This window comes from Montipora foliosa, chromosome 8 (assembly GCF_036669935.1).
Source record: "Montipora foliosa isolate CH-2021 chromosome 8, ASM3666993v2, whole genome shotgun sequence".
NCBI classification, from domain to species: domain Eukaryota; kingdom Metazoa; phylum Cnidaria; class Anthozoa; order Scleractinia; family Acroporidae; genus Montipora; species Montipora foliosa.
In genome coordinates, this window is record NC_090876.1 from 27,271,489 (window position 1) to 27,281,488 (window position 10,000).

The 10,000-nt window shown below is 38.0% G+C and overlaps 1 protein-coding gene across 2 annotated transcripts in view; it reads left to right on the forward strand.

Annotated features, from left to right (window-relative positions):
• The window catches only part of LOC138012569 (cytoplasmic dynein 2 intermediate chain 1-like), a 113,405-nt gene extending 111,095 nt beyond the window's left edge, over window positions 1–2,310 (forward strand). For both annotated transcript variants that reach the window (XM_068859373.1, XM_068859374.1), the window contains one exon: window positions 771–2,310. In XM_068859373.1, the coding sequence (XP_068715474.1) occupies window positions 771–884 (114 nt within the window). In that variant the 3' untranslated portion in view covers window positions 885–2,310. The remainder of the gene's footprint in view (window positions 1–770) is intronic.
• The last annotated feature ends 7,690 nt before the right edge of the window (window positions 2,311–10,000 follow it).

A 10,000-nucleotide genomic window follows, 5' to 3' on the forward strand; every position in this document is an offset into this window, starting at 1 on the left:
TTATGATGGTTCTTAAACTCCAGAATCATCTACTTTAAAACGATTTTTGTCCACAATATCCTGAGATGTTGTTTTGTATTACTTTTGTCTTGCAATGTAAGTTTTCATATAGCTTGTATAGTGTTGAATTTTTTTTTTTAGATGTTTACTTTTATTTGCCCGACCCCACAAGCTGCAGAGTGCTTTGTAAAATTTATCGTCTAAAGTAAAACATGTCTGTCTGTTACAAAAATTGTTCAGTGAACATTGGTCTTGAAGCTTTGGTTGTAGGCAATAATAGGTCACTTCGGAGAATACCATAATACTCTTTGTTTGTACCCCCAAATTTTGAATAAGCATTGTTTTTGTTTTCTCTTGAGACAATTGTAAGTCCCAAGAGAAACTGGAAACAATGCTTATGCAAAATGTGGGGGGACAAACAAAGAGTATTATGGTATTTTCCGAAGTGACCTATTCGGTCTTGATAACTGACTTTGAATTATACAAGTGAAGAACACTTGCCAACTAATCAAGCTCCGTTTTTCAAAATGAGTTGTTTGATGAAATCCCTTTATTTTTTGTTTTTGTTCAGCTGTATTTAAGCATTGAGGTAAAAATCGTTCATCTTGATTCTTCCTGGACAAAATTTTTATATTGACTCCTTGCCTGGAAACCGGGTATTAACAAAAATTGGGAATGATAAAAGCATAATTAATAAAGACCTTATTGCTGTTGCTCGTTGATAGAAACATCTGTCCATCTTACATTTTCTTGTGTGTTAATTCTTGAAGGTCTTGGTTTACGAAAGTGGAGCGGTGGAAATACACAGAATAAGCAGTGTTTTCTCCAAGGCTTCTGGTGATGACCTGGATCGATTTGCAAGCTATCTAGAAAGCGTCTTGTAAATATTTAGAAGCATGCGCAACTCTCAGCTTTTTCTCCCTTTTCCGTAAGTTACGTAGTCATTGGTATGCGTGGCCTTGTTTTCGTGTACACAATATTAGATATCTTTGTATTAACAGAGATATCTGTTAAAGTGCAATTTTAAGTGATTTTCTTTATTTCCATGTAAACCATCTGAGCGTTATACCTGGTAATGGGTGATCACCCTGGTCAATGTTTTTTTCTTTTCCAGTGCGGGCCCCATTTCCTTTTCTAGGGCTATCCCTCGGATGGATTATATAGGAATTAACGTAGTGCAAATTTAACTGTTACAGATATGTGTGTTAAATTATAAGTTTTCCACGGCCAACGTTTGAATAAATGTTCCCCTTCTAGTATCTTTGTATTAACCCATGTTCATCATAACCTGGGTTACTTCAAGACAGAATGGTACTATACGCATGTAATTAACTTAAACAGAGTATTGTTGTTGTAAAAACTTGCTGTGCGTATTGAATTAATGCTACCTATCGCATTCATACCACCCCATGGCAGGGAGCCCCTGCCGAACAACTACTGTCACTCCTTTTAAGGCCCTAAAACGTTTGAGCTCTTTATCTAATGAGATTACACTTTTCTCCTAAAGAGGACTGTGCAACTTTTTATTAAGCCGATAACTTCCACGTCAATAATATACGCGAAACATTTCAGCCCGTTGATGGGCTGAGAGAACGACAATTAATCCCATACAGAGAGCAGAAAAGTGAATTAGCGCAGAAAGTTGAAATACTGCAATAAAGGTGAAATTGTAGCATTAATACCAATCAAATGCGAGCCCTGGATGGCGCAATTATTGCGTTATACGCGTGCGTTGCCTCTGCTTAACCATCTCAAATTTTTTCATGTATATTATTGATAAGTAATCGCACATTTTTCTCGTGCAATTTGGAATAAAAAAAGCGCGAGTAACTTTTCTCAAAGACTACAAATTGCAGTCGCCCTACGGTCTCGTTCAATTTTGTGCGCCTTTGAAAAAATTTACTTTTGCTTATTCATTCCAAATTGCACTCGAAATCATGTATACAAATAGCATGTTCCTGATGTTTAGAAGAGGTTTTCCTCGTATAAGCCTGGAGGTGTCCTCGTTCCTTGCGTTAACTTCTTGTAAACAATTATTTAACAATTACCCGTGTAAATTGTCACTTCTATTTATTATTTTACAAAGTTGTAAATGTCAAAGGTCGAGGAGTATGTATGTAAAATACATAAAATGTACTGAGGATTGGGTAGGGAATTTTCTTCGTTCCTGCTTCGATCTACAAGTCCTGAGCCCATGTTGAGGGATTCATGGCTTGTTAGATGAAAATGAACGAATGAGCAAATTCATTACAGTTTTCCAGCTTAACTTCGTCATTAGCGTGAACAACAAGAAAACCAAATTTGGTTGTGTCCGTGTGTATGTGATTTTCGTTTTTTCCCTCTTTTTTTTATTTTGGATTACCACGTGAAACGCTTGTTTATTGTAGAATGCACAGCAAGCAATATCCCAGTTTACAGATTTGTAGCTGTCAACTTGGTCTGTAAGGTCTTTAGTATGCTCTACACTTACGTCCAGAAATGCACACAATCGCAAGAATAACAAATATAACAACTGTGCAAAAAAACAAAATGGAAATAAAAATTATAGCAAAAATAAGGAAAATAACTAATCAACGGAGCGACACTGGCAAACATAACAAATCACTGAAAGACAGAAGGGAAAGAGGCTTAAAAAATGTAACAAAAATACCGAAAAAAACAATTTGAGAAGAAAACAGGAGAGAAAACTCGATTGTTTTTCATATGCAGTAGAAGGGAAATCCTTCAAAAACAGAGTTTTATACTATTAATATGAATAAATTTTGAATGCGGTTAATGCATAGAAATGTAGAGTTTGACCTAAGGTAATTCCCATGAAAATGACGTACTATCCAGATTTTTTTCAAACTTGGCACAATTGATATTCATACACAGGACATTTAAAAAAATGCAATAAAAAGATGGGGTCACCCTGTTTGTTTTCACGCTGTATGACCTTTATTCTAAGTGTTTTTTATTGAATTTCACGAGAAGCGTTCGAAACTAGATCTACTAAATATTACTGAAAACTTGAACCTGCTTGTTTGTCCGGGCTATAATCTTTAAGAAAGTGATTTCAAATTGCTCAATCTTGCAACGAAATGTAAGCAAATTGGACCGCTACAGTCATCACCTTGCACTTAGTGTTGGACTCCAAATGCAGTTTCACGTCATTTCTAGGTAAATACTACAACTTCTACTATCCAACTTTTTTCTCCTTAAAATTGTTTTCCGTGTACCTATTACGAGTAAATAAAACCATTTAAAATGGGGTTCACCGTGCTCGTTTCATCGCAACACGATGATAAATGGATGGCAAAGGGGCAAAATAGACCATTTTCGAATTCTCACGGCTGGACTGGATCTAGCATGAAATGGAGGCTAATGCGGGCAAATCTTTTCAAATGCAAATTAATTTGCCCGCATTAGCTTCCATTTCATGCTAGATCCAGTCCAACCGTTAGAGTACGAAACTGGCCTATTTCGGCTTCAAAATGATCATTTTCCGCGAAAAGACTTCGGCGAGTTCCAAAAGAACACCTTCTTTACAATAAACGAGAAGAGTTATCATGATTACACTTAAAAGCTCTTAAGCGGCCTTTGTTGTCCTTCTTTAGATGGCCGACGCGAAACACCGCCATCTCCGAAGTCGCAATGTTATGCGCAGTATGAGATGCACGGTGCAAAACAAGGGAATCGCCGTAAGGACGTTAGCGCGAAAATTTGATTTTTTTCTGCAAATTTTACCATTGAAAGATTATGAGTAAGTGATGTCAGAAACGTAAAAAAAAAATGGGGGGTCACCGACTTCGTTTTGGAGAGAACTTGCCCGGGAGACCACCCTAAATCTGAAAAAATCCAGCTTCTTTAGCAAATAAGGCCACAGTGTCCGCCGGTAAGCCCAAAAATATTGCAATTACATCTTTAAAGTGAAATGTTCTCTACCAACCTTTGTTTAAGTGGTCCCATCAAGTGAATTTAAGTGACTGTTGAGGTTCCTTAATGAACAAGTTTGCATTTAGCGACCATAGTTTAATGTGCCTTGCAGCCGCAAAATGACAGGATTCCATGTCCCGAGGACAGAAATCTTGGATTTTTTTAACTTCCCTCATTGATTTTTTGTTCATTTTTGGACAATGTGGAGATAATTACTGGGTTGCCTATGGCAATCCAGTCGGAAAATGGGTAGAAATTTTTTTTTTTTTTTATTTTCCGTGTCGGTAAAAGTCTTGCCTGTCACTCCCCTGCTAAGTGGTGTCTTTATGCATAGAGCCTTCTGCGCGTATTGTCTTAGGATCGAGAGGGTAGTGGGAAATGCGGAGATTTCTCTGGTGGACACAGTAGAATGATCAACGTAACCGGCAATGGCGTCGAAAGTCATGTAACGCGAATGGCGTTTTAGTGGATTTTTAAGCAAAATATACCCTTATGGAGCTTAATAATGGAAAGTCAATTGGATACTGAACAAGAAAGGCGCTGAAAAAAAATTCTGGAATCTTAAAAGCGACGAGTAATGGACTTCGACAACAATCTGTCGCCCGTCGAGCCGTAATCAAAGTGAGATGTAGTTCTAATATTGTACGAGTGTGGTGTTTTGTACAACGCTGAAATCAAATGGAAAATTCGCTAGTAACTTTTGGGTTTAACAAAACAGAGACTTGGATCTGTACTCAATTCTGCGCAGTCTTCTGCTAACAATTGGAAATTTCACAAATTCCTGTTAGTCAAAAATTATTTGAAAGAAAGCTTGTTGCCCATTTTTTGCTTGACAATTCAAGTAAAGGGTTTTTCAGTGAAGGGTTTGATGCTAAACACTCGTGGGAAATTTATTTACCGTGTTGCGTTTTTGACACGCAGTGTAATTTGACACGATTGAGTTTCTTGTCTTCACGCACGTATTAAATGAAATAGGAAGGGTTTTTTGCCTCTTATAGCACATATGTTGTTTGTTTCAAAAAGCATTTCGCTGGAAAATGGTGGCTTTTATGAATTCATCATGTGTAATATGCGAGCTTAACTGGATAGTTTTTATGGCAATCGTAAAGCATTTTCGTGTCAAAATATAAGGTAAGCGACTCCTTTCTGTTGTGGTAACTTAAATTCATGGCTCGTAAGTTTGTATTTGTCATCTGCTGTAAACTTGATTTCCACACTCAAAATTACCTTCAGAACCTACTTTTTAAGTAAAATAAGCTTTTAGAATGATTTTCGTTTCTTCTGTGGTGATACTTGACGATTCGGGAACATTTTGTGAAAAAAGATTTATAACGGGTAACACGCACAACTAATTTTATTTCTCTGACAAATGATTTTGTCATTGTAGTGCAAGATGAAATTTATTTGGGAAGCCAACAATATTCTTTTAACTTCCTGGTTAATCCAATTTTATTGCTGCGACTTGCTAGTGCGAAGATTGTGTACATGAAACTCGCGCTTCTTGCGAATTTTGAGTGTCATGAAATTACATAATATAATTTGCGTGACAATATATCCCTTTTTTAATACTCTGACCCAAATACATTCAGATAGTAACAAACTTCATTTTTACTTAACCATTTCTTCGCTTTTGTGCTTGTCAGCATTGTAATTTGCGGTAATTCGCAAGTCTGTTTTTGTATCTCATAGATGTTTAGATCTTCAATTACACGGCCACTCAACCTCTCGATTGTGTAAATAGTTCACCCTAAAGTCAAAATAGATACGTTTCTCAGGAACCCGACAAAGAAGGCTTCCTGACCCGACAGAAGAAATCTAAATATTCAGTTAAATATTACAACAAAATTAACTAACGACGGAAGTTTCTTCGCTAAAAAGTACGTTATTCTACTCTGAAACATTCTTTCCCGTAGTTCATTCAGTTGACACAGGGTGATCACGTGCACCTTTACGGTTGCCTAACATGTGATCAATTTCTTCCTTTTGACAAAACGTTAGAGACTGCAAAAATGTTCGTGTTTGTAAGATCTTTCAATGAGAATTCGATTCATAGTTATATATAAACACTATGTTATTTTTTTTCTTCATCTGTCTCTTGGCTTGCCTTTTTCTGGTGCAAACGCAAAGCCAAACAATGTTTTGACCTGGCATCAGATTAGACCGTCACATTATGAAGCAGAAACAACACCTTTAGTCCTTTCTTGTATGTGCAATAAACGTTTGCTTAGTCCAACTGCTAGACATGCTGGAAAACGTCCGTCAGAGCAATTTGCAGTTAGTTTTTTGCCGACTATTTATTTAAAGAAGAAACGAGTGAATTTTACTCAAGAGCGTGTTTTGTTATCTTTAAACTGAATTTATTACGAAAGCTTAAAAGACTAAAAGACCTTAAAATGGGACAGGACATTACAAAATAATTAAACGTGTGAGCCAAAGGGCCTCTGCTAGCGCGACATGTGGGTGAGCCGTCAAATGGTCTTAATGACGCCCCACTTGAAAAAATTAACTGGAACGCTGCAGTTCTTTGTGTAACGCGTACCACAGGCAACCCAGTGTAAGCTTTTTGGAGCTTCTCGTTGTAAATAAAATCTGTGTCTGAAAAGAAAAGTAGGGGTCACCGAACATCTAAGATCGTTAAATTCAAGCAAAGGTATAGCAATGGCCATCAGCCCTGTCATTGTTCATTTTAGTACTCAGCGCGCGCTCGATGCATGACGTGACATTTACATTATACCATTTTTTTGACAAGAAATTACGAAAGGCCAGTCTTTCGCTACGAGGAAAACAGCGAAAACAAGCACTACTTTGTCGCGAATTTTCTATAATAAAAACTTGTTCAGAAATCAAAAGTCTACGTTAACAGCACACACCAGGGCTACTCCTTAGAGTCTTTCTAGAAATCGTCTGCTCACGTTTTCCTCCGGCCGCGCTTCAGCCATTTGATGAGGGCCAGTCTTGTGCTTCTCTAGTTGCCTCGTTCATGCCCAAAAATAATTCTCGCTAATTCTGCTATGCTATGACAAGGGAAGATTCCCGATTCTCATTTCATAGATTTGTTACAAGTTTCGGGTGACCCAGTCCTACCGGTAAAATACCGCATCGATTGAAGTTTTTATCTTTCAAAACTTGCCCAAATTGTATCGGTAGGTGCTTCGTCCACAGAAAGGCCATTTTTACAACAGAGCATTTTAGGCGACCCACTGTGCATAAAACTATCTCTCACCTCTGTTTGGAGAAGACCAGACACGCACGGTTCTTATGTTACGTTTATGCCTGTAGAATCAACTGAAATGTCAATTCCAGTAAAAAACCAGCACCTTTAATTTTTTGGGGGTAGGCTAGGTATGGGAGAGCCAGAACATTTGCGCATGCGTTGACGAAATGGTTGAACAACAGGAAAAATATGCAGTACCTCCAGACGTGGCGCAGGAGCGTCGTACCAAACGAGTCATCTCGAGATTTCGGCCCGTGCGATCGCTTTTGGACGCAGATGGCCCTTTACTGCTTTCTGCTACCGAGAACTAATGTCTTCCAGACATTACATTTACTGCTAAAATAAATAGCCCATACGGATCAATAACTAAATATGAAATATTAAAGGAACCGTAACTTTCAAAAAAGCAGCTATACCAAATGCGGCGTGGGTTCTCATTTTAAAACCTGTTAAGGTAATTCCCTTGAAATTGTTCTACTGTTCATACCCTATTAATATTCATTAGTCCTCATGCATAGTATATAAGCATGTCTTGATTATTCATGATCGTCAGTTTCGCCTAACTTTGGTTGGAATCGTTTGAAATATGTCCGACCGTCCGTCCCCAGTGAACCACTCTGCAAGTGTCCAGCAAATTTTACAGCCCCTTCAAGGCCCTGTTAAGCAAGCTGCGCTGCCAACTACGTCTTCATCACAGGCAGGTGCAACTTCAGGAATAACCGCGAGCGGTAACAATGCGTCCCGGGAGGGGGTACTCCCTTATAAGGGCTTAAGGGGGACGTGCGGCCAGCCAGGGTATGTTTTTCGGGATTTTTGTCTTAAACAGAGTATCGAATTTATCATTTTTTGTCTTAATCAGGGTATCGGTTTATCAATATTTGTCTTAAACTGGATATCTCTGTTGATCGAGCTGTAAATAGTTTTGCGATTGGATTTAATAAGAAAGAGTTTCGATATCTATTATTGTTTTACACAGGGTATGGCTTCGGGTTAAATGTCTTAGACAGGGTATCAAAAGTCGGAATTCTGTATTAAACAGGGTCTAATCCCTACCAAAATGAGGATAATCCCCCACCTAAAGGAGACAAAAAACTCCCTACCTAAACCCACAATATTACTTTCAGAAGTGTGATTGACATTTTAATATTTTTGAATACTTCACCGTTTGGTCAACACATTTTCACATAGAACAAGTGCCAAGTTTTTTAGTTTCATTCAGGACACATCACCATAAAAGGAGACAAAGCAGTCCATTATGTCTTCAACTTTTCCGGCAGGAAATGCACACTACAAATGACCTAAAGACGCTACAGATTTCATCAATTTCATTGAAGAGACGAAGGTAGGAAAACGAACTTTCTTTGTGTCGATGAACGTCCCAAGTCTATATACAAATATACCACAGGAGGAGGGAATCACTACAGGATGCAAAGCATACGAAAACTTTACCAAAATAACCCTTCAATCCCCACAAACTATATCAAGGAAAAATGCTAAGACTTTCCAGTTCAAAGGAAAGAACTATCTACAAATTCACGGTAAGGACATGGGTACTAAAATGGCCGTTGCCTTTGCAAATATCTTTATGGCCGATCTTCGGACATTATTATTCTTAGCAAAAGCGTCATAAAGCCAATGATTTGGAAACGATACATTGACGACGTTTTTTCAGAAAACCGGATATAGACAAATTCATCACACAAGCAAACTCACACCACCCTACCATCAAATTTACAACTGAGATCTCAAACACTGAAGCCACATTTCTAGACACTGTTGTATACAAAGGCAAACGCTTTCAAAATCAATCCATTCTGAATATAAAAACACACTTCAAGCCGACTGAAACCTTTCAGTACACTCATTTTTCCTCCAGCCACCCACCAGGTGTCAAAAAAGGATTCGTGAAGGGCAAAGCCTTAATATTGAGACTTCTACGCACTAATTCTTCAAGAGCAACTTTTGAAGAGAACATTTATAAATTCAAATCACGTCTCCGTTCTACAGGCTATCCAAAATGTCTGATTGAGACACTCTTATCAGACATCAAATTCACAGAAAGCGCTGAAGCAAAGGAATGAAATCCCTAAAGATATCTTGCCCTTTTTGACACAGTATCACCCAGCAGTGCCAAACCTTAAACGTGTTTTATTTAAAAAATTGCTACTTCATACAAAAACAACATTCTCTACAACAAATTTTCTCAGAGCCACCACTCATATCTTTTCAAAGTGGAAAATCCCTAAAAGACATGGTCGTAAGAGCAAAGCTTTAAAGAGGTCAAAGACCGATAATACGGTACAAGAGTCTCTTATTCAATAACTTATTCAACACATTGTGACAATGTCCAAATATGGTCGTAGCGCACTCAATATTGGTCGTACGTATTCTACGTATATCCTGTGTTATTAAATTCTTAACCTTGGATAATGCATTTTGCGTGCTCTGATTGGTTCACTCAATGTCGGCTATTTAACAATTATGCCATGAGCGCGCGTTGGATATGAGATGGTAAATAGCCAACGAGGTGCGTAGCGCCGAGTTGGCTATAACCACTCTCATATCCAACAAGCGCGAATGGAATAATTGTTTTATTAAATTCCTTAAACTCCAAAAGTTTGCAAGTACGAAATACGAGCCAAAAAAGAGAGAAAATCCTAGCGAAATCGAAAAAAAATTGATGAAGATGCGATGTTGTGTAATACCTCGTGGTCAGACAGACGCAAGCTCATCACAAAAACATTTCTTACCCTTTTCGCGTATCTCTAAGCTTCGAAAGTGATCCAAACTTTCCAGGAAAACGTTTTTCTTTTGCTTTATACCGAAAGAAATTTCGCTTTCTGGCGTAAACGTTTTTAGTTTAGCAACGCT